This window comes from Gorilla gorilla, chromosome 6 (assembly GCF_029281585.2).
Source record: "Gorilla gorilla gorilla isolate KB3781 chromosome 6, NHGRI_mGorGor1-v2.1_pri, whole genome shotgun sequence".
Classification (NCBI taxonomy): domain Eukaryota; kingdom Metazoa; phylum Chordata; class Mammalia; order Primates; family Hominidae; genus Gorilla; species Gorilla gorilla.
The window spans coordinates 149,659,945-149,685,326 of NC_073230.2; the positions used below are offsets into that span (position 1 = coordinate 149,659,945).

The following is a 25,382-nucleotide window of genomic DNA, read 5'->3' on the forward strand; positions in this document are numbered from 1 at the left end:
CCAGCACATAGCACTCCTAGGTACCTACCCAAAAGAAGTGAAAACATATATGTTCACATAAAAATTTGTACACGATTGTCTGTAGCGGCATTATTCATAATAGCCACAACACAGAAGAAACTTAAATGTCCATTAACTGATGAAGTGATAAACAAAATGCACTATATCCATATAATGGAATATTATTCGGCCATCAAAGTACTGATACATGCTATAACTTGGATGACTCTTGAAAACATTATGCTAAATGAAAGAAGCTAGTCATAAAAGGCCATCTAATGTACGATTCCACTTAGATGAAATGTCCAGAATAGAAAAATCCAGAGAGACAGAAAGTGGATTGGAGGTTGCTTAGAGTTAGGGAGTGACTGCTAATAGGTATAGGGTGTTTTGTTGGGGTGATGAAAATGTTCTAAAATTGTGGTGATGGTTGTATAACTCTGTGAATATGCTAAAAGCCATTGAACTGTATATATTTTTTATTTTTTATTATTTTAGAGATGGGAGTCTTGCTAGGTTGCCCAGGCTTGCCTTCAACTTCTGGGCTCAAGTGTCCTCCTATGTCAGCCTCCTGAGTAGCTGAGACTACAGGCACTTGCCACTGTGCTCAGTAAATTGTGTACTTTAAATGAATGAATTGCATGGTATGTGAATTATATCTTAATAAAGCTACTACTAAAAAACCAAAATAAAAAAAAAATTCCAAACTCTCCACAATCTAATTGTAAATTGAAGAATCTAAATTAAAATGCCGTTTATGAAGCTGGGTGAGACGGCACACACCTGTAATCCCAGCTACTTGGAAGGCTGAGGCGGGAGAATTGCTTGAGCCCAGGAATTTGAGGCTGCAATGAGCTATGATCATGCCACCACACTCCAGCCTGGGCAACATAGTGAGACCCAGTCTCTATTTTTAAAAACTGCCATTTATAAAAGTATCACATGTAGCTATTGAGCCCTTGAAATACGGCTAGTCTGAATTCAGAGGTTTTTTTACTTTATTTTTTATTTTTTTTTGAGACAGAGTTTTGCTCCTGTTGCCCAGGCTGGAGTGCAGTGGCATGATCTCGGCTCACTGCAACCTCCGCCTCCCGGGTTCAAGCAATTCTCCTGCCTCAGCCTCCCGAGTAGCTGGGATTACAGGCATGCACCACCACGCCTGGCTAATTTTGTAGTTTTAGTAGAGACGGGGTTTCTCCATGTTGGTCAGGCTGGTCTCGAACTCCCGACCTCAGGTGATCCACCCACCTCGGCTTCCCAGTGTTGGGATTACAGGCATGAGCCACCGTCCCTGGCCCAGATGTATTGTTAAGTGTAAAATACCAGCCAGGCATGGTGGCTCCCACCTGTAATCCCAACACTTTGGGAGGCCAAGGCTGGCGGATCACCTGAGGTCGGGAGTTTGAGACCAGCCTGCCAACATGGTGAAACCCCATCTCTACTAAAACTACAAAATTAGCCAGGTGTGGTGGCAGGCGCCTGTATTCCCAGATACTTGGGAGGCTGAAGCAGAAGAATTGCTTGAATCCAGTAGGCAGAGGTTGTGGTGGGCTGAGATCGCGCCATTGCACTCCAGCCTGGGTGACAAGAGCAAAACCATCTAAAAAAAAAAAGTGTAAAATACCAACTGAATTTCCAAATACACTTTTTTTTTTTTCCAGACTGAGTCTTGCTCTGTCGCCCAGGCTGGAGTGCAATGACGCAATCTTGGCTCACTGCAACCTCTGCCTCCTAGCAAGCAATTCTCGTGCCTCAGCCTCCCAAGTAGCTGGGATTACAGGCATGTGCCACCACACCCAGCTAATTCTTGTATTTTTAGTAGAGACGGAATTTTGCCATGTTGGCCAGGCTGGAACTCCTGACCTCGGGTGATCCAACCACCTCGGCCTCCCAAAGTGCTAGGATTACAGGTGTGAGCTGCCATGCCCGGCCCTTGAAATAAACAATTAAGAATATATCAATGATTTTTTTCATGTTAACTATATGCTGAAATAAAATAATATTTTGTACATATTGTGTTAAATAAAATGTATTATTAAAATTAAAAAGACAGTATGGCAGTTCCTCAAAAAACTAAATAGAATGACCATATGATCCAGCAACTCTATTTGTGGGTGTATACCCAAAAGAATTGAAGCAGGGACTTGAATAGATATTTATTTGGACACCTATGTTCCTAGCAGCATAATTCACAATGGCCACAACGTGGAAACAACCCAAATGTCCATCAATGGATAAATGGATAAATAATCAATCAATGGATAAATGGATAAATAAAATGTTGTACATACATACAGTGGAATATTATTCAGCCACAAAAGGAATGAAGTACAGATACATGCTACGACATGAGTGAACCCTGAAAATATTATGCTAAGTGAATCGAAGCCAGTCACAAAAGAACAACTGTTGATCGTTCTACCTCTGTAACATTCCTAGAATCCTGGAATTCATAAAAATAGAAAGTAGAATGGCTATGGTGAGGGGTTAGGGGAGGGGTTAGGGGTGGGGTTAGGGGAGGGGGAATGGGAAGCTATTGTTTAATGGGTACAGAGTTTCTTTTTTCTTTTGAGACGGAGTTTCGCTCTTGTTGCCCAGGCTGGAGTGCAATGGCGTGATTTCGGCTCACTGCAACGTCTGCCTCTCAGGTTCAAACGATTCTCCTGCCTCAGCCTCCCAAGTGGCTGGGATTACAGATGCCCACCACCACACTCACTTAATTTTTTTCTTTTTTTGAGCCTGAGTTTCGCTGTTGTTGCCCAGGCTGGAGTGCAGTGGTGCGATCTGGGCTCACTGCAACCTCTGCTTGCCAGGTTCAAGCGATTCTCCTGCCTCAGCCCCTGGCTAATTTTTGTATTTTTAGTAGAAATGGGGTTTCACCATGTTTGCCAGGCTGGTCTAGAACTCCTGACATCAGGTGATCTGCCCCTCTTAGTCTCCCAAAGTGCTGGGATTACAGGTGTGAGCCACTTCATCCAGCTTTAGCTAATTTTTGTATTTTTAGTAGAGATTGGGTTTCACCATGTTGGTCAGGCTGGTCTTGAACTAATGACCTTAGGTGATCCACACCTCGGCCTCCCAAAGTGCTGGGATTACAGGCGTGAGCCACCATGCCTGGCCTCAATGGGTACAGGGTTTCTGTTGGGGGAGATGAAAAAGCTCTGGAGATAGATGGTGGTGATGGTTGCACAACAATGTGAGTGTAATGGCACCGAACTGTTAAAATGGTTAAGATGGTAAATTTTTTGTTATGTATATATTTTAGCACAAGAAAAAGACAATAATATGAACAAAATTAAAAAGAATTTTGGGGGAGACAGTTAGGGAAAACACATCTAAAAAGGCTGCTTAGGGGGACAGTAATGAAAAAAAAAGCTTGTGGCCGGGCACAGTGGCTCATGCCTGTAATCCCAGCACTTTGGGATGCCGAGGCAAGCAGATCACCTGACGTCAAGAGTTGGAGACCAGCCTGGCCAACATGGTGAAATCCCGTCTCTACTAAAAATACAAAAATTAGCTGGGTGTGGTGGCAGGCTCCTGTAATCTCAGCTACTCGGGAGGCTGGGAAGGAGAATCACTTGAACCTGGGAGGTGGAGGTTGCAGTGAGCCAAGATCACGCCACTGCACTCCAGGCTGCGCGACAGAGCAAGACTCCATCTCAAAAAAAAAAAGAAAGAAAGAAAAAAGGAAAAGAAAAAAAGCTTGTGGGACACTGGGCAGAACGAGGCAGAAGCGTTGCCATGCGGGTTCTCTGGCCAGGCCTTAGGAGGCCTGCCTTCGTGTTTTGTGTGCCCTCTTGTGCCTCTGCCATTGCCACGAGAAGAGCACATGTGGGCCATCTCACTGTCTAGGAGCATGGGAGACATGTGGACCAGGCCTGCGCCCAGACTTGTAGCCTCTAGAGCAGCTAGATCAGCCAACCCGCCAGCCTCAATCAGCCAACCCGCCAGCCTCAATCAGCCAACCCAGCCTCTTCACAATACTTGCCAAGCCCAAACCCCAGCCGACCTCACAGCTGGGAGAACAAATGATTGAATCTTGAAGCCTCTGTGGTTCACTAGACAGTATTACTATAGCAATTGTTAACTGATACCCTTTTCTTCAGAAATTCTGAGAGCTGCTCTTCTTCTCCATGACTCCTTTCTGTTCTAAAGGACAATATGCATTTTGGCCATCCTTGCCCCACGCCTAGAAATAGCTCAAGTTCCTGGGATCAGTTAGCTAAAGCTCTGGTTCTGGTTCTGTCCTGAATAACTGCTGTGTGGTCTAAGGCAAGTCATTACACTGCACTCCTAAAATATCCCTGGTCAGAAAACAGACATGAAAACAAAGGACTGTGCATCACAGAAGTATGTTAGCACATTTACTGGCTCCACATCCCCTGCCCACGACAGCAGTGAAGCTTATGTGAACTTCAAAGCCTCCACTTGGAAGCTGGCCTAACTCACATGAGCTGTTTTACTTCTGGTGTTCATAAGCATTCTGACAACAACAAAGGCTATGACCTATAACCTTACTTCACATGTAAACAAATCACATGAAAGCCTGGCCTGAGCAGGAACGCCTAGTCTGCTAGACCTTGCCAATGGCCAACCCCAACATAAAATGATGAGCACTTCTGGTGGAGGGGAGGGGAGACCTTGGCTCAGATTACACTGATAGCATTCATTTTCTTTCTTTCTTTTTCTCTCTTTCCTTTCTTTCATTTTCCCTTCCTTCCTTTCCCTGTCTCTTTCCCTTCCTCCCTCCCTCTCCCTCCCCTTTCCCTTCCTTCTTCTTTCTTTTTCTTTTCTTTCTTTACAGGGTCTCACTATATTGCCAAGGCTGGAGTGCACTGGTGTGAACATGACTCGCTGCAGCCTCAGCCTCCTAGGCTCAAGCAATCCTCCCACCCCTCAGCCTCTCAGGTAGCTGGAACTACAGGTGCACACTACCATGCCTGGCTAATTTTTTTGTATTTTTTGTAGAGACAGGGTTTCACCATGTTGCCTAGTCTGCTCTTGAACTCGTGGGCTCAAGGGATCCTCCCACCTTGGCCTCCCAAAGTACTAGGATTACAGGTGTCAGCCACTGCGCCTGGCCTTCTTTTGTTTTTTATTTTTTAATTAGAGACAGGGTCTTGCTAGTTTTCCCAGGCTGGAGTGCAGTGATGCGATCACAGCTCACCACAGCCTCGAACTCTTGGGCTCAAGTGATCTACTGGCCTCAGCCTCCTGACCAGGCATTAATTCTTTCTAACAGATTTACAGAGAAGTACAAGTTCTACCATGAGAAGAGATTATACTATATTTGTATAATTCAGGCTTCCTCTGAGTTTAGGTGGAGGGTGGGCAGGAGGAAGGCTTTTTTATAGAAATGCTTTTAGGGGTGAAGGAGTGGGTTGCCCCTCCACACCTATTGGTGTTTCTCGTTAGGTGGAACGAGAGACTTGGAAAAGAAAAAGACACAGAGACAAAGTACAGGGAAAGAAATAAGGGGACCCAGGGAACCAGCGTTCAGCATATGGAGGATCCCGCCAGCCTCTGAGTTCCCTTAGTATTTATTGATCATTCGTGGGCATTTCTCCGAGAGGGGGATGTGTCAGGGTCATAAGACAATAGTGGGGACAAGGTCAGCAGACAAACACGTGAACAAAGGTCTTTGCATCATAGACAAGGTAAAGAATCAAGTGCTGTGCTTTTAGATATGCATACACATAAACATCTCAATGCTTTACAAAGCAGTATTGCTGCCCGCATGTCCCACCTCCAGCCCTAAGGCAGTTTTTCCCTATCTCAGTAGATCGAACGTACAATCGGGTTTTATACTGAGACATTCCATTGCCCAGTGACGGGCAGGAGACAGATGCCTTCCTCTTGTCTCAACTGCAAAGAGGCATTTCTTCCTCTTATACTAAGGCTCCTCAGCACAGACCCTTTACGGGTGTCGGGCTGCGGGAGGGTCAGGTCTTTCCCTTCCCACGAGGCCATATTTCAGACTATCCCATGGGGAGAAACCTTGGACAATACCTGGCTTTCCTAGGCAGAGGACCCTGCGGCCTTCGGCAGTGTTTGTGTCCCTGGGTACTTGAGATTAGGGAGTGGTGATGACTCTTAACGAGCATGCTGCCTTCAAGCATCTGTTTAACAAAGCACATCTTGCACTGCCCTTAATCCATTTAACCCTGAGTGGACACAGCACATGTTTCAGAGAGCACGGGGTTGGGGGTAAGGTCTTAGATTAACAACATCTCAAGGCAGGAGAATTTTTCTTAGTACAGAACAAAATGGAGTCTCCTGTGTCTACTTCTTTCTACACAGACACAGTAACAATCTGATCTCTCTTGCTTTTCCCCACAAGGGGCCGGATGCATTGGCTTGTGCCTGTAATCCCAGCACTTAGGGAGGCCGAGGTGGGCGGATTACGAGGTCAGGAGATCAAGACCATCCTGGCCAACATGGTGAAACCCCGTCTCTACTAAAAATACAAAAATTAGCCGGGTGTGGTGGCATGTGCCTGTAGTCCCAGCTACTCAGGAGGCTGAGGCAGGAGAATTGCTTGAACCCAGGAGGCAGAGGTTGCAGTGAGCCGAGCTCGCACCCTTGCACTCCAGCCTGGCGACAGAACGAGATTCCGTCTCAAAAAAAAAAAAAATGCTTTTAGGGATTACTGCTTTAACATCCATGGACTGTAGGTGCAGGAACTTCAATTCCCCAAAAGAAAGCTCAGACAGATCTATATACTCAAGAAGGATTGAAAATAAATTTATGAATTAGGCCAGACGCGGTGGCTCACGCCTATAATCCCAGCACTTTGGGAGGCCGAGGTGGGTGGATCACTTGAGGTCAGTTTGAGACCAGCCTGGGCAACATGGTGAAACCCCATCTCTACTAAAAATACAAAATTAGCCAGGCGTGGTGGCACGCGCCTGTAATTCCAGCTACTCAGGAGGCTGTGGCACAAGAATCGCTTGAACCCGGGAGGTGTAGGTTGCAGTGAGCCGAGATCGCACCACTGCACTCCGGCCTGGGTGATAGAGTGAGACTCTGTCTCAAAAAAAGAAAAAAAATTATGAATTAGACACTCATGTCTGGTTAATACAGGAAATGATGTTGGATTATACCTAGCTTTTGAGATCAGCATCATATAGGATAGTAATTCTCTCCTATATACCAATCCAGAATATCGGGGTAGATGAGCTAATTCAATATGGCAATTCCTATGCATTCATATGTTGGCTCATTTTCCAGAAAAGAAGACCAAATTACATGAATATTTTGATAAACTTAGAGCACTATTAAAATAATTAATCCCCTCTCCACAAGACTGTTATACATACATGACACATATGCACGTGGGTACACACCTATCCATCTATTACAGTAGCCTTTTTTCACGCCAAAGCTCATATGACAAAAGGCAATGCTCAGAAGAAGAAAAATAAAACACCTGGAATATTCTGGGAGAGTCTTCCACCCCTCCCTTTCTCAACTTCAATTATCTTGCCCTCCCTGCACCACACACACTTTCTGAACCTGGCTCTTCATTAACTCTTTTTTTTTTTTTTTTGAGACGGAGTCTCACTCTGTCACCCAGGCTGGAGTCCAATGGCACGATCTCGGCTCACTGCAACCTCCGCCTCCTGGGTTCAAGTGATTCTCCTGCCTCAGCTTCCTGAGTAGCTGGGGCTAGAGGCGCCCGCCACCACGCCTGGCTAATTTTTTTTTGTATTTTTAGTAGGGATGGGCTTTCACCATGCTGGCCAGGTTTGTCTCGAACTCCTGACCTCAAGTGATCCGCCCGCCTCAGACTCCCAAACTGCTGGGATTACGGGCATGAGCCACCCCGCCACCGCACCGGGCCTATTAACTCTCATTTCCTGAACCAACGGTGAGAAAATAGAGGGGTGATGAGGAGAGGAGTGAAGAAATGGGAAGGGAAGTAGGTAGAGAATATGATGATAGAAGGCCCAGGACATGGGGGTATTCCCTGGAGCCCTCTAGAGCCCTCCCGTTCCTTCCCTTCCTCTTTCTCTGAGGTCCAAGTTCTCACCTTTGAAAAGAGGCTGAAGCATCCCAGGCGGCTCACAATGCAGTAAACTTCAGGAAGGCGCTTCCCTTTGCCTCCAGGCTTTTTGGAGAGAAACACAAGGGAATTATGTGTGTTGACAACCTCAGGGAAGAAAGGAACCCACATGTTTTTTGGGAGACTATCATATGCCAGATGTTTCCACATATCATAGCTCTGGAAAACCCAATAAAGTAAGTTGTTATCCCATTGTGTTTATTATAATGTTTGTTATAATTGTTTTGTATCCCTATACGTTTATTATGATAATTTCAAGTGAGAAATCATTTCTGAAGATCTTTCTGAAAACTCAGTTTTAAGCTAATTTTCAAACCAAAAAAAAAAAAATCAATCTCAATACTTCTTTTGTTTTGTTTTGTTTTGTTTTGTTTTGAGATGGAGTCTCACTCTGTCACCAGGCTGGAGTGCAGTGGCGTGATGTTGGCTCACTGCAACCTCCAACTCCCAGGTTCAAGCGATTCTCCTGCCTCGGACTCCCAAGTAGCTGGGATTACAGGCTCACACCACCACGCCCCACTAATTTTTGTACTTTTAGTAGAGAAGGGGTTTCGCCATATTGGCCAGGCCGGTCTCGAACTCCTGACCTCATGATCTGCCCGCCTCCTCCTCCCAAAGTGCTGGGATTACAGGTGAGAGCCACTGCACCCTGCCCAATCTCAATACTTTAAAAAAATTTTATTTATTTATTTTTGGAGACAGAGTTTTGCTCTGTTGTCCAGACTGGAGTGCAGCAACGCGATCTCGGCTCACTGCACCCTCCACTTCCCAGGTTCAGGAGATTCTTGTGACTCAGCCTCCCGAATAGCTGGGATTATAGGCGTGTGCCACCACGCCCAACTATTTTTTTGTATTTTTAGTAGAGATAGGGTTTCACCATGTTGGCCAGGCTGGTCTTGAACTCCTGAGTTCAGGCAATCTGCCCACCTCAGCCTCCCAAAGTGCTAGGATTACTGGTGTGAGCCTGTGCCCGACCTCAGTCTCAATACTTTAACCCTAAAGTAATTTGATCAACAAAATTATTATCTCACTTAACTTTTTCAATTATCCATGCTTTTTATTTTACTGATTAATTAAAAAAATGTTTCTTGAACACCTACTATGTGCCACGCATTATACTTTACCCTAAAGTTTTTCAGCCTATTTCAGAAACTCAAGTATATTCTCAGTGGAAAAAGATTCACCATTACTGAAGATTTTCAAAAGAATGGGCCTGAAAATGACAATTCTAAAATGCTTTAGCAGGATCATTGCGCTGAAATAAGTTTCTGACTTTGAAAGGTGACTGTTCTGAAGGGGACATTCTTGAATTATTTGAGTCTTCTCTCCTTAGCAACCATTCTGAATGTTCTCTCTAAGTGATCAGGGTCTGTTTGGCATGTTTTATTAGAAAAAAAATTTCGCTTAAAGAGAGAAAGGTCTTTTATTTGGCAGGAAAAATAATGGAGAAAGTATTTTTGTCCAGTTGCGGTGGTTCGTGCCTGTAATCTCAGCACACCAGGAGGCCGAGGTGGGAGGATTACTTGAGCCCAAGAGTTCGAGACCAGCCTGGGCAACATAGCAAGATCCTGTCTCTACAGATAATTAAAAAATTAGCGATGTGTGGTGGTACGTGCCTGTGGTCCCAGCTACTCGGGAGGCTGAGGCAGGAGGATCACCTGAGCTGGGGAGGTCGAGGCTGCAGTGAAACATGATCCACTGCACTTCAGCCCAGGCAGCAGAGTGAGACCCTGTCTCAAAATGAAATAAAAGTATTTTCTTTCTGATGGAAACGGACATTCCCACCTACCAATAAGACTCAGGTGAGCCCCCTCAATTCCTGTTTTTTTAATGTTTTATTTTTTAGTATATATTTTTAAAATAGAGACAGGGCCTCATTTTGTTGCCCAGGCTGGTCTCGAACTCCTGGTCTCAAGTGATCTGTCCCTCTCATACTCCCAAAGTGCTGGGTTTATAGGCATGAGCCACCGTGCCAGATTTTTTCTGTGATTTTAACTATGCTGATTCACCTGCCACTCCCCCTGCTCCTTCTCCTCCTGTGGCTCATCGGGGAATCTCAGTCTCCCGGGACTGGGCAGCCAGACCTGCCTCTTGCACGAGGACTAGGAAGTCCACGAGGCTCTTGCAGGCTGAAAGCAGAATGTACTCACCAGCAGTCTTCGGCAGTAACCGAACCTTCTGCTCCCATCTTCTCCAGTTAAGACAAATGAGAATGTTTCACTGTGGTTGGGAAAACACAAATGTATCACAAAGCAAAACAAAACCAAAGACACCTCATCACTCCGCAGCAAGGGGTGGCAGTGAGCAGCCATGGGACACACTGCAGGAGGCTGTAGGAAAGGCCACTCCCCGTCCCACCTGTCCCTGTCCATGCTGAGACACTGGTCACCCATAGCTTCATAGTAAATGTCAGTGAGACTGGGCTGGGCGCAGTGGCTCATGCCTGTAATCCCAGCCCTTTGGGAGGCCGAGGCAGGTGGATCACTTGAGGTCAGGAGTTCGAGACTCGCCTGGCCAACAGGGTGAAACCCTGTCTCTACTAAAAATACAAAAATTAGCCAGGCATGGTGGCACATGCCTGTAATCCCAGCTACTGGGGAGGCTGAGACAGGAGAACTGCTTGAACCTAGGAGGCAGAGGTAGCAGTGAGCCAAGATCATGCCATTACACTCCAGTTGGGGGAAGAAGCGAGACTCTATCTCAAAAAAAAAAAAAAAGTCAGTGAGACTGAGACCTAAAGTGTCGCTGTGGCCTGAGACGAAATGTGGTGCTTTGTTTCCATCCTGGGCTATCCTGTCATTTTCTCTTTTTTTTTTTTTTCAAGATGGAGTCTCACTCAGTTGCCCAGGCTGGGATGCAGTGGTGTGATCTCGGCTCACCACAACCTCTGCCGCCCGGGTTCAAGCGATTCTCCTGCCCCAGCCTCCCGAGTAGCTGGGATTACAGGCGCCTGCCACCACCATGCCTAGCTAAGGGCTCTCCCATCATTCAATCACCTGAGCTGCCCCATTGTACAAAACACAACTGTCATTTACTCTGGAGGCTAAAGAGAGAGAAGAGCCTGGGGTGCTGTCCTCAGGGAACCGAGCATGTGTGAGTGCTGCAGTGACATCTGCTCATCTAGGGATGTGACTCGGTGAGGGAGCAGCGGAAGATGGGGACAGTTCTGTGCCCCTCTTGGAATTGCCCTGGGGCAGCTCTCTCAGGGCATGGTCTGTACAGGGCAGCCCCGGGGCTTGGACGGTCCTTAAAGACTGCTGAGCCACCCTCAAGGAACGCGGTACCCCTTAAAGACAGGACCCGCAGCCTACTGAGTTTGGCCAAATGCTGAAACATCTGATAATAAAAACACTGGTGTCTAATTACACGGGATGAAGCAGAAATGTAAATGGATCCCAACGCAAGAAACAGCTGGATAGGAGACTGAAGAGATGTTTCAGGATGAGAACGGGGAAGGGCAATGTTGCCCTAACTTTTCCCAGGCTAAGAATTATCTTCCGGGAGGCTTCTGAAACAAGCATCCCCAGATTGAGTGGGAAGCCCGGGAGGTCTTCATGCTAGGCAGGTGACTTCACCTTCAGGGAAGCTTTAAAAACACCCCTTGGGGAAAGCTCTAGGCCAGGCCCATCAGGATTACTTAACGGTGGGAATGACTCATGGGGTCTGCCACCTGTAACCCCGTCTCTAAGTCTCGCCTTAGTCTTTGGGGCTGCGAAGGGGAGAAGCCAGCTCGTACCTGGTGAACTGCTGGACAGGAACCCAATCCTTGGCATCGGGAAAACAGAACTGGGGAATGGCCTTCAGTTGGTCCTCAGCTTCTCTCATGAACTTGAAAGACCTTTCCAACTGCAGGGAGAAAGGTGAGAGAAAATTCGAGAACAAATCTCAGCATGGGAAATTGAGGCGGATGATGGTAAGGATGGCCTCTCCCACCTTTCCACATTTGTGACTGCCGCCTTAACCTCTTCCCTTGGGAAGGGCTTGCAGCTCAGTCGGCTGGGGCATTTTCCCCCCAGTGCAGTTCCAACTATAGACCTCTGGGAGAAGTTGGGAGGAAAAAATAGTATGCTTTAGAGAATGATTCTCTATGCTTGACATTCTAGAATGTAACTATTTCAGTGAATTAAAAAAACTGCCAGCAATCCTTTCCAAATAGGAGGCTCAGGAATCTGGAAGGCAGAGCCTCCAATCAGGCCTTTCTGTCTCTGGGTCCAGGCAAAGCTGTCCCTTTCGAACTCCAGGCAAAGACTGTTACAACATTCTCAGTGAATAAATCCAGTGAAACCACATTATGCTGGGAAATTCAACTAATTTCAGACAGTCATTGAGTGTTGGAACTAGAAGGAAGCATGACACCATCCAGCCTGACATTCTTATTTCAGCAAGAAGGAAATAAGCCCCGAGGTGTGAAGTGATGTGTCCGGGTCACATGAGTTAATGTTCAAACTAGGAAGAAAAATGATCTTAATCTTTTTTTCCTCTCTCTCTCTCTTTATGATATTCTAGCACATCATACAGTATCTGACATATCAAAGACTGGATGAATGTTATCTTGTTAAAGAACAGGAGGAGTACTTTGGGAGGCCGAGGTAGGAGGATCACTTGAGGCCAGGAATTCAAAACCAGCTGGGGCAACATAGCAAGGTCCCACCTCTATGGGAAAAAAAAAAAAAGAACAAGGGCCGGGAGTGGTGGCTCACACCTGTAATCCCAGCACTTTGGGAAGCTGAGTTGGGTGAATCACCTGGGGTCAGGAGTTTGAGACCAGCCTGGCCAACATGGCGAGACCCCGTCTGTACTAAAAATACAAAAAAATTAGCTGTGTGTGGTGGCGGGCACCTGTAGTCCCAGCTGCTCGGGAGGCTGAGGCATGAGAACTGCTTGAACCCAGGAGGTGGAGGTTGCAGTGAGCCGAGATCATACCACTGCACTCCAGCCTGGGCGACAGAACAAGACGCTGTCTAAGAAAAAAAAAAGGACAGGATGAATTAATAAAGTCTGATTTAGAGATGATATTTAAAGTCGTGAGTTTATTTTGCTTATGAACAGAAATTTGTGATTTTTTTTCTTTCTATGTATAAATATATATTTTTTAGAGCCAGAGTCTTGCTGTGTTGCCCAGGCTGGACTTGAATTCCTGGGCTCAAGCAACCTGCTTCAGCATCCTGAGTAGCTGGGACTGCAAGTGCATACCATCGCACCTAGCCAGAAATCTGTGCTTTTAAAAAGCACCCCAGATACAAGTTTGGGAAACACAAAAGAATAATTTCTAATTACTTATCTCATTATTATTCATCTTTGCTTATAAACAGGTACTTTTTCATGTGAGGAGAATTGTAGGCTTTGTTGCTGTTGTTGTTAATAGGTTTATACTTGTTAAATTTCCTTTATAAAAAGTTAAAGAAAAATACATCATGCTAAGGTTATCTTCAGTGATTTGAAATATCTCATATCTGAATATCTGAGGTTAGGAATTTATAACGTCTAACCTAAATATAATGGCTAACCTATATTTTTTCTTTCTTTCTGTTGTCTTTTTTTTTTTTTTTTTTTTTTTTTTTTTGAGACAGAGTCTCACTATGTCGCCCAGGCTGGAGTGCAGTGGTGTGATCTTGGCTCACTGCATGGGTTCTCTGCGTCATGGGTTCAAGTGATTCTCCTGCCTCAGCCTCCCGAGTAGCTGGGATTACAGGCATGCACCACCACACCTAGCTATTTTTTTTTTTTTTTTGTATTTTCAGTAGAGACAGGGTTTCACCATGTTGGCCAGGCTGATCTTGAACTCCTGGCCTCAAGTGATCTGCCTGCCTCAGCCTCGCAGAGTGTTGGGATTACAGGCATGAGCCATGGTGTTTGGCCCTAACCTAAATTTTTCTGTAATAATTTGCATCAATTTCTTTGTTTCCAATAGCTTGCTAGTGAGCTCCACTTTATTTATTTATTCTTTTGAGATGGACTCTTGCTCTGTCACCGAGGCTGGAGTGAAATGCCGCAATCTCGGCTCACTGCAACCTCCACCTCCTGGGTTCAAGTGATTCTCCTACCTCAGCCTCCCAAGTAGCTGGTATTACAGGTGCCTGCCACCAAGCCTGACTAATTTTTGTATTTTTAATAGAGACGGGGCTTCACCATGTTGGCCAGGCTGGTCTCGAACTCCTGATCTCAAGTGATCCACCTGACTTGGCCTCCCAAAGTGTTGGGATTACAGGCGTGAGCCACTGCGCCCGGCCCGAGCTCCACTTTAAAACACCCTTGCAGACAGTTTCTGAAGTTGGCAAGCCACCAGTCCTGTTCACTGCTCCTGATGGTCAACAAGCCTTCCCAAGGTCGCCATGTGTCAGAGAGAGGAGGGCTCTGAAGAAGAGTATCCAAAGGCACAGAGCACCAGACTGATTGTTTCCAGCTTTAAAAACCACTTCCTGGCTGGGGTGTGGTGGCTCACGCCTGTAATCCTAGCACTTTGGGAGGCTGAGGCGGGTGGATCACGAGGTCTGGAGATCGAGACCATCCTGGCTAACATGGCGAAACCCTGTCTCTACTAAAAACACAAAAAAATTAGCCGGGTGTGGTGGCGGGTTCCTGTAGTCCCAGCTACTCAGGAGGCTGAGGCAAAAGAATGGCGTGAATCCGGGAGGCAGAGCTTGCAGTGAGCCGAGATCACGCCGCTGCACTCCAGCCTGGGTGACAAAGGGAGGCTCCGTCTCAAAACAAACAAACAAACAAACAAACAACAACAAAAAAACCCGCTTCCAGTATGATTCCTCTCAGGCTAGACCAAATTTAACTGAAGCCATGGGGTGCCACTAATACTAGTGGTTAAGACAGCAATCAATCGGTAAAACACAGTCACTATTTATAGACTTAGTTGTCCTTTAGTTGTTCTTCTTCAGAATAAATAGCCACTATTTCTTTTCTATATAACAGTTCTCTCTTCCATCCACGATGACACAGATGAACCCAACTGGCCCAGGAACAGTCTTTGAGTTGGTAATTCACAAGCTCAGACTGTCCCCTAAACAGTAATTTTGACTGTCCTTGCATAGTCATGCAAAGAAGCAAATACCAGCTGGGTGTAATTATAGGAAGGGGTCATTAATCACCACAGAGTGAATGACTTAAATTATAAAGAAGACCAAAGAAAGGACCAGCCAAGAATACCAAAGGGAGGAAGAATACCAAATGAGTTTTTCCACAAAGGAAACAGCATTCAGGACTGAAGAGCAGACCTCGTGGGGAAACAAGTTCCAGCCCTTTTCAACAGCCCAGTCACTACTTGCATGCACCCACCCCAGATCACACATAGGACACACACAAATACAGGCACACATGTGCCTACCCACACGTCATCAACCTACGAGTGATCAGCGCATACACACACAGGCTCATATATGCACAGGAGCACAGTTACGGGAAGCTGCACACAGAAGTTTCCCACAAATACAACTAATCACAGATGGCTGGAAAACAGCCCAGTCTCCCTGAACTGTCAAAGATAAATATGGGATAGGAAACGTTTTAATGGAACATTAGCATGCAAATAGGGGCTGTGCCTTGATTCAGGTGACTTGACAGAAGTGAGGGATAAAACCCACAAAAAAAGTTTAAAAAGAGAAGAGAGAGAAGGAGGAAAAGGGCCTTTCTACAGAGGGAGCAAGGGAGCAAAGACAAGGAGATAAAATGCCTGACATGTAACAATGCCTGTACAAGGATGATCACCATTGCATTAAAAAAAAAAAAAGGCCAGGCACAGTGGATCCCAGCACTTTGGAAGGCCGAGGTAGGGAGATCGCTTGAGCTCAGGAATTCGAGGCCAGCCTGGGCAACAGAGGAAGACCTCGTCTCTACGAAAAATAAATAAATAAATAAGCTGGGCATGGTTGCATGCGCCTGTAGTCCCAGTTACTTGGGAAGATGAGGCGGGAAGGCTCACTTGAGCCCAGGAGGTTGAGGCTGCAGTGAGCTGTGATCGTGCCACCCCATGCCATCCTGGATGACAAGAGCAAGAGAGAGATCCTGTCTCAAAAATACACACACAGGCAGGGCATAGTGGCTCATGCCTGTAATCACAGGACTTGGGGAGGCTGAGGTGGGCGGATCATTTGAGGTCAAGAGTTTGAGACCAGTCTGACCATTATGGTGAAACCCCATGTCTACTAAAAATACAAAAATTAGTTGGGCATGGTGGTGCATGCCTGTAATCCCAGCTACTCGGGAGGCTGATGCAGGACAACTGCTTGTACCCGGGAGGTGGAGGTTGCAGTGAGCCAAGATTGCACCACTGGACTCTAGCCCAGGCAATAGAGTGAGACTGTGTCAAAAAAAAAAAAAAAAAAACACAAAAACACACACACACACAGAAACACTAGTAGCCAGATACATTTCTAACAGAAAGGGACTGGTTACATAGAAAAATAGACTAGGGAATACTCACATATTGGAACATTGTATAACTTGAAAAATGATGTTTTAGAATTTTTATTAAATATGCTTATAAATAATGAGAGGTTTACAAAAGAGTACACGCAGCACGATACAAAAATTCTGCAGTGTATAATTCCAGTTTTGTAAGAAAATTACACCATTAGAAAAGACTGGAAGAAAAAGAAAATGTTAACAGTGACGGTCTCTGTGTGGTGGGATTACTAGTGATTTCTTTCCTAATACATTTCTGGATCAGTTTCCTTTTAAACAGTGAATGTGCAACTTTACTCTAGAAAAAAAATTTAATGTGGGTGACTCCAGGCTGGAAACAATAATCATTTGATCATTATGGTGAGTCATTAATTAACTAACTCATGAATTAATGCATCCTTGATTCCTACAACACTGATTAAGCATTGCCACGTGAACAGCATTGTGCTAGGCCCCAAGGCAATGAACAGGATAGCAGGACAGCCCTTCACGCCTCAGTGATCTCTGTTGTGAGTCAGTGTGAGCATACCCAGCGGCCTCTCTTACCCATGGGCAGCCCCCGCCAAGAAAAAATCTGGGCATACCTGTAGTAGTGGGGTGTCAGGAGCTCATTCCTTAGAGGTGTGATAGCTAGAGGAAGGTGAGTGTCACCTTTGGAAGGCCGGTGCCTATGGTTTACTTCAATCTACATAATTGCTATCCTAAACTCCAAAAATAGGACTTGATTGTGGTGTTAGAGCACAGTGGGCAGGATGGAAGGAAGGCTGGCCTACGAAAGGAGGGGAGGCCTGGGGACAGCAGGATCTGGGCCTTGGTAGATGCTGGGGTTATGCCTGGGTGGTGATGGCAAAGGGAGTCCCTGAGTGGGCAAGGACAGAAGCTCCCTCCCTTCTGCCCTCCCTGAGGCATGAGTCTGTCCAGAGACCATCAGATTCTACCTGGTGAATCTTTGCATGCTTTTCTGGGGGTGGGGGGAGATGGTTATTTTATGTCCTCCTGAGAGAGTTTAAATTCCTTGAGGACAGGAGACACATTTTGTTTATCACTGTAATCCCCTAGGGCCAAGCAGAAAATTGCTTGAATGCAATATATTCTTAGTAAATTCTGGTTGAACTGAATTAGAATATGGTGGAACCTCTTTAATACTGATGTCAAAGCCTAAGAATAATTTATAAATTATTGCCATGTTGCTTCAGGCTATATTAAGTGCCATTTTATTTATTTTATTTTAGGTGCCATGATTTAACATATGGTAAAGCTGAACCCACACGGCCATGGCCCATGACATAGAAGTGTCACAGGTGTGTGAACCACAGCGAGTCCATCTTGAGTAGGGGCTGGGTAAAATGAGGCTGAAACCTACTGGGCTGCATTCCCAGATGGTTAAAGCAGAGACAGGAGGTCGGCACAAAATACAGGTCATAAAGACCTTGCTGAGAAAACAGGTTGCAATAAAGAAGCTGGCCAAAACCCACCAAAACCAAGATGGTGATGAGAGTGACCTCAGGTAGTCCTCACTGCTACACCCCCACCAGCATCATGACAGTTTACAGATGCCATGGCAACGTCAGGAAATTATCCCATATGATCTAAAAAGGGGAGGCATGAATAATCCACCCCTTGTTTAGCATATAATCAAGAAATAACCACAAAAATGGGCAACCAGCAGCCCTCAGGGCTGTTCTGTCTATGGAGTAGCCATTCTTTCATTCCTTTACTTTTTGCAATCTCTGCTCACTGCAAGCTCTGCCTCCTGAGTTCAAGCGATTCTCCAGCCTCAGCCTCCTGAGTAGCTGGGATTATAGGCGCCTGCCACCACGCCCAGCTAATTTTTGTATTTTTAGTAGAGAGTGGGTTTTGCCATGTTGGCCAGGCTGGTCTCAAACTCCTGACCTCAAGTGATCCGCCCACTTCGGCCTCCCAAAGTACTGGGATCACAGGCGTGAGTCACCGCGCCTGGCCTCCTTTACATTCTTAATAAATTTGCTTTCATTTTACTCTGCTGACTCGCCCTGAATTCTTTCTTGTGTGAGATCCAAGAACCGTCTCTAGAGGTCTGGACTGAGATCCCCTGCCTGTAACAAAAGGAAGGGACATACACAAAGATGCACAGCACACAAGCAAAGCAGAAGTTCAGCATAGACACAAGTATGATGCTGCTTAGGGAGACTTGGGGCTTCAGGGGAAAGAGACTTCTAGGCTAGGTTAGGAAGAGATGTGGCTGGCTGGATAAGGAGATGGAAGGAAAGGGCAAAGAGGATGGCACGGTCAGCACAGGGACCGCAGCAAGTGAGAAAGCATTTCTGGCCATACTATTTTTTTTTTTTTTTTTTTTTTTTGAGACGGAGTTTTACTCTGTTGCCCAGGCTGGAGTGCAGTGGCGTGATCTCGGCTCACTGCAACCTCCATCTCCTGGGTTCAAGCGATTCTCCTGTCTCAGCCTGAGTAGCCGGGACTACAGGCGTGCGCCACCATGCATGGCTAATTTTTGTATTTGTCTGGCCAAACTTTTTAAGTCCCTGAATCTCTCCTTTCTGGGACCTCCCAAATTCTCTAGCAGCAGCATTTTTTTTTTCATCTGATATACCCTAATTAGGACTCATTTTCAAGATTCTAGATGCTAGGTGTTCCTCAGACTCCCACACCTCCCTCAATTCATGAGTCCCAACAAGGTGATGGTTAGAACCCTGGCAGGCCACAGGGACCTGGCCACCCTGTTACCTTCAGAGGGAACTGTTGGGTGAGTTCTGGCACGTAGGCAGCCCCGGCCTGCTTCTTGTGCAAAGACACAACCACAAAGTACTCGAAGAGCTGCCTCTCCTGGTACTCGATGAGTTCCCGGGCAAGTGATGGGTACCGAGGCGCCTGCTTCAGCCGGGACTTCACGTTGACCAGGCGCTGGCTGTGAGCTGGGTGAGGCAGGGAGAGAGAAAGAGAGAAAGAGAGAGAGAGAGAGAGAGAGAGAGAGAGAGAGAGAGAGAGAGTGAGCAAAGAGCCTGAAATGACCATGAGTCCATGTGGAATTGTACCGAGCTGCAATAGGTTATGTAATTCTCAGCTCAAGTACTTTTTTCTAATCCCCAAAGTGTTTCTGTGTCTAACAAATTAGTAGGAAACTCTTTATTTGGGATCTCTGCCAAAGTTCTGGGAGAACCAACATTCAGTTGGCTACCAAACCAATCAGGGTGCAGGAGCCTGGCTCTGCTCTGCCATGGTTTTGCTGTCTGGACTCTGGGCAGAGGCTGAAGATGTCCTTGCCTTCATCTGTCTGATGGGATGGGGACAGTGACTCCTCCCCTCACCCATTTCCCTCGTCTTTTGGTTGGTGTGATGTGACAGAATCCAGACTATAGGGCTTTTGGAGCTGGGAGCTTTGTAAACATCCCTTGTGACTCAAATGGCAGAGATCCCACTAACTCAGGAACTCCTGTCCACCTCCCCTCCTGCCACTAACTCTGCAATGAAATGGCCTTGCTTCATTCTAGAGGTGAGTCCGGGAGCAGCTGGGTGTCAGAGGCGAATGCAGCAGGTCACTGAGTGGACAGGTCCCTGTCACCTCGTTCAGCAGTCTGGACTCGCTTTCTTTTTTCTGAGATAGAGTCTCACTCTGTTGCCCAGGCTGGAGTGCAATGGCACAATCTCAGCTCACTGCAACCTCCGCCTCCCTGGTTCAAGTGATTCTCCTCCCTCAGCCTCCTGAGTATCTGGGATTACAGGCGCCTGCCACCACGCCTGGCTAATTTTTCATATTTTTAGTAGAGATGAGGTTTCACTATGTTGGCCAGGCTGGTCTTGAACTCCCGACCTCGTGATCCACCCGCCTCGGCCTCCTAAAGTGCTGGGATTACAGGCGTGAGCCACCGCGCCCGGTCCCTGGACTTGCTTTCTTTGGCTTCTCCCTGGGGTCTGAAAAATTGCAGAAAACTCACTAAAGCCTTGGCCTAGACTATCTAATTTTAGACCCACAGGGACCAATTATTTCAACAACTTCATCAGACAGATGAACTAGAGGCCCTGGATCTTAAGTGATTTCCTCCAGATCACACAGTAATTTGAGCAGAAGTGGGCAGAAGCTCCAGGTCTCTGGAGCCTTAGGGCTGCAGTGTCAAGCCTTGAAGTGTGGAAAACCCTCAGGACATAGGGAGAGGCATGGGAGCAGGGGTCGCTGCCGTTACTGTAGCCACCCTGGCTCTCAGCAACTGTAGTGCGATTTTGATCATGCCCATGACGGACCGGCCCTGGAGCACCCTGTGGCCCCACTGTCTCCCGAGATGTCCATGCTTTGCCCAGCAAGCTCCGGCAGGACGCTTCTGTCCCTCATACTAAGGAGGAGGGGCCACCTTTGCAGCTTCCAAGTCACCTGCCTGAGTCCTGCACAGTAGTGGCTCTCCTCACCTTTCAGCTTCTCCTCTGTGTCACTGTCAGACTCACTGTTCTCATCTGTCACTAGAAGAAAAGAACAAGGAAGAAAATTGCAAATGTGAGTTCTTCTCATGTAGGAAACTCTTTCTATGTGGTAGCACAGATCAAATGTTCTAATTCAGAAGGGATGTTGAGTTGCCTCTTTTTTTTTTTTGAGATGGAGTCTCGCTCTGTCACCCAGGGTGGAGTGCAGTGGCGCAATCTCGGCTCACTACAACCTCTGCTTTCCAGGTTCCAGTGATTCTCCTGCCTTAGCCTCCTGAGCAGCTGGGACTACAGGTGTACGCCACCATGCCTGGCTAATTTTTCTATTTTTTAGTAGAGACAAGGTTTTGCCATGTTGGCCAGGCTGGTATCGAACTTCTGACCTCAGGTAGATCCGCCTGTCTCAGCCTCCCAAAGTGCTGGGATTACAGGCGTGAGCCACCGCGCCCGGCCTCTTGTTGTCTCTTTCAATGTATTGCACAAACCACGTCTCGTCCAACTCGATGTACTGCCAAATTAATTTGGCTCTAGTTCAGATGGTACTAGATGGTACCTATATCAGATAATACAACAGAAGGTCCTGGCCCCTTTTGTGCAGGCTAAGCAAGGAAGGCTGCTCCCACAGTCAGGCCAGGGCCTGCAGTGCTGGGCTGACTTGGTGGTGGACCAGGACAAGGATGGGGAGGCAGGGGACATGCTGCCCTGGCTGAGCTCCTAGCCCCACCACTGTCCCAAAGACAGTGCGGGACATTTACAAAGCATCAGCTTGTTCTCCTCCTTGGTGAGCCAACCAGAAAAAACAGGAAGCCACTTCTGGAAAGAATCTCTTTTCCGATTCTTGCGGGAGGAGGGCTGGTGGTGGGGGTTCTACCTTTTCCTGAGTTGCTCTCCATTGACTGGGACAGCCTCTTCACCCGTTTCTTTCCTCTCCGGACCTCATAAATGGCGTTGATTCGCAACACCAGCTGCCAGACACCAGGAGAAGAACAGCCAGTGTTAGCAGCCCACTCTCTGTGGCAGCTGGGCTTCCCTCACTGCCCCTCTCCTAGGACGATGGAGGGCCAGGGCCAGGGGGAGTGGGGGAAACTTCCCATGGGCTCGTGGGTGTCTTTCAATCATTTTTTTTTTATTTTTTTGAGACAGAGTTTCACTCTTGTCGACCAGACTGGGGTGCAATGGCGCGATCTCAGCTCACTGCAGCCTCTAACTTCCGGGTTCAAGAGATTCTCCTGCTTCAGCCTCCTGAGTAGCTGGGATTACAGGTACCCACCATTACCCCAGCTAATTTTTGTATTTTTAGTAGAGACGGGGTTTCACCACATTGGCCAGGCTGGTCTCGAACTCCTGACCTCAGGTGATCCACCCACCTTGGCCTCCCAAAATGCTGGGATTACAGGCGTGAGCCACCGCACCCAGCCCAGTCATTTTTTTCTACCACACAGGAACGTGACTGTCAAGGACACTAAAGGAGGCTGCCAGCTCCACTGCCCTATGGGCGTCTGTTGTCTGGATCTGCTCACGAGCAGCAGAGACCCATGGGGAGACAGCCCATTGCTCATGATGCGATGGCTGCTTTCCCTCTGAGGCCTCGATGTCACTGTGGCTTGGGAAGGAGCTTTTTCTCCCAAAACAAAACAAGAAAAGGAAGAGACAGAAAAAAAAAGTTCCCAGGCAGGGCTCCCTTCATGGGAACCATTCCAAAGAATGTCAGAGCAGCCCTGAGTGGGGTGGGAACCGGGATTAGAACTGCTCCCGAGCCCTAGCTTGGGACTTCGGGGAGTGGTGCCATGCACCCGAGCGTGCAGCCCCATCTGCAGAGGGACACACTCCCCAGACGTCATGTACCCTCCATGTGTTCACAGAACACACACATGCAGTGTGCAAGTGCACATGGATACCCTGGTGTGGGACACATCCCAAGCCTCCAAGCAGGCCACTCAGCCTATGTGGTCTCCCCCATCACCACTGCCAGACGCCCTGTGCCCTGCCCCTCCCCACCTCCCAGGCCAGCCTAGTTGTCTGATGCATTTGAAAGGAGACCTGCTTCCATGAAAAATGTTTTTCATATTTCAGACCAAAAAAGTTTGGTGTTTCCTATGTATTTGTTTTCTCTCTTCTTGCGTGAGAAGCTGGTGAGTGCGAATTTATATATTTTGCTTTGCTGGGTCCCCCAGGGCTTGCTATCAAAGAGTACACATTCATGGCATATGTGATTCAGAATCCCACACATGGAGGAACTCTAAAATTAGTTGTTCTGTGTGCTTACAAAATTAATCTTATTATCTCACAGCTATATGTTAAATGTTATACAACACTTTTATCTGTATAGGTCAGTAAACAAAAATATAGGACGGTAATCAATTTCCATGTTCTATAAATATTTTATTTATCTATTTATTTTGAGACAGAGTCTTACTCTGTCACCAGGCTGGAGTGCAGTGGCGTGATCTTGGCTCACCACAACCTCCGACTCCCGGTTTCAAGTGATTCTCATGCCTCAGCCTCCCAAGTAGCTGGGATAACAGGTGTGTGCCACCATGCCCAGCTAATTTTTTTGTATTTTTAGTACAGACGGGGGTTTCAACATGTTGGCCAGGCTGGTCTCGAACTTCTGACCTGAAGTGATCTGCCCACCTCAGCCTCCCAAAGTGCTGGGATTATAGGCAATGAGCCACCGTGTTGGCTTGAATATTTCAATTCTTATTTTCAATATTTAAACATTGTCTGGCCCTCTTTGCTTCTAGCTGGTTGGGTGTCTCTGGGCCATTTAGTTGGCTTCTATGGGGTCAAATGTCCTCATCGGGAAAATGAAGGGGTTGGAGTGTTTCAACAGTCACTTCTGTTGAAACACTCCAACTTTCTAACAGCCAAGTGTCCATGGACGGATAGATGGATTTACAAAATGTGGTATATACATACGATGAAATACCATTTAGTCTTAAAGAAGAAGAAAATGCTGACACATGCTTAAACCTTGAAGACACTAAGCAAAGTGAAATGTCATTCACAAAGGACGATTCTGTATGATTCCACTTACGTGAGATATTTCCAACACTCTAACTTTCTAGGTTCTAGGATGACAGTTCTTAGCTGTCCTCAGACTTGCCAAGTCCTTTCATAACCTCTCCTAGTGCTGCCAAGGTGAGTCACTCAATAGGCACCACTACTTAAAGGCGCATTCCCTAAGTGGACTTCAGCAGAACCATCTCTCTCTCTCTCTCTCTTTTATTTTTAGAGGCAGCATCTCGCTCTGTCACTTAGGCTGGAGTGCAGTGGCACGATCATAGCTCACTGCAGCCTCTAACTCCTGGGCTCAAGTGATTCTCTGTCACCTCAGCCTCACAAGTAGCTGGGACTACAAGTGCACACCACCATGCCTGGCTAATTTTAAAATTTTTTTGTAGAGATGGGGGTTCCACCATGTTGCCCAGGCTGGTCTTGAACTCCTGGGCTAAAGTGATCCTCCTATCTTGGCCTCCCAAAGTGCTGGGATTACAGGTGTGAGCCACTGTGCCCAGCCTCCCTGGACTTTCTTTCAGGTCAATGGGTCACTCAGAGAAGTCCCTTGAAAGCTACAGACAGTGTCCCACACCGAAACTTATCTGCATAAAGTTTTACATTTTTATGGGTTTCATGACCCCCTAAAGCCCATCCATGAACTCTGAAATTAAGAATCCCTGCTCTCCAAGTTCCTGGCTGGGCACGGTGGCTCATGCCTCTAATCCCAGCACTTTGGGAGGCTGAGGCAGGCGGATCACGCGGTCAGCAGTTCGAGACCAGCCTGGTCAATATGGTGAAACCCCGTCTCTACTAATAATACAAAAATTAGCTGGGTGTGGTGACTGTAGTCCCAGCTACTCGGGAGGCTGAGGCAGGAGAATCGCTTGAACCCAGGAGGCGGAAGTTGCAGTAAGCCGAGATCACACCACTGTACTCCAGCTTGGGCAACAGAGTGAAACTCTGTCAAAAAAAAAAAAAAAAAAGAAGTTGATCTTGAAGGAGTTCAGGACGTAACTCCCCAAAATATGCCACTTTGACATATTAGTTGTTTTTAACTAAAGACACTTGAAAAACAGCAGGTGCACGAAGGGCGCTCTGACCTTCCCTTTTCTTCTTAAAACAGGAGATGAAACTCCATGTAAAAGAGGCCCTCCTTATAACAGGAGGAAAGAAACATTATCAGCAGCGATGGGGAGTTGAGGCCAAGAGAAGTCTAATCAAACAAACCTTGTTTAACCCCTATCTTCCTGGTTACTTTTCCACAATTGCCGCTCTTTCTTCAGCCTAGTATATAAGCACATAGGCCCAGTCACTTCTTCGGGTCTTACATTTTTCTTTTGAGGGCTCCCACGTACTTGTAAATAAAATGAGTATGCATTCTCCTGTTAATCTGTTTTACGTCAGTTTAAATCTAAGGCTCAGCTGGAGACCCTAAGAGGTTAGAGGAGAAATTCTGCCTACCCTACAGTACCAAATTGGTCAATGAAGAGACCAGAAC

At 46.7% G+C, this 25,382-nt stretch overlaps 1 protein-coding gene across 4 annotated transcripts in view; it reads right to left on the bottom strand.

The window, feature by feature from the left end:
* DENND2A (DENN domain containing 2A) overlaps positions 1-25,382 on the bottom strand; it is a 121,961-nt gene that overhangs the window by 29,183 nt on the left and 67,396 nt on the right. For all 4 annotated transcript variants that reach the window (XM_031013516.3, XM_055393225.2, XM_055393222.2 and 1 more), the window contains 6 exons: positions 21,756-21,849; positions 20,873-20,923; positions 19,199-19,386; positions 11,802-11,911; positions 10,216-10,285; positions 8,033-8,110 (listed from right to left, as the gene is read on the bottom strand). In XM_031013516.3, coding sequence (XP_030869376.2) covers positions 8,033-8,110; positions 10,216-10,285; positions 11,802-11,911; positions 19,199-19,386; positions 20,873-20,923; positions 21,756-21,849 — 591 coding nt within the window. The remainder of the gene's footprint in view (positions 1-8,032; positions 8,111-10,215; positions 10,286-11,801; positions 11,912-19,198; positions 19,387-20,872; positions 20,924-21,755; positions 21,850-25,382) is intronic.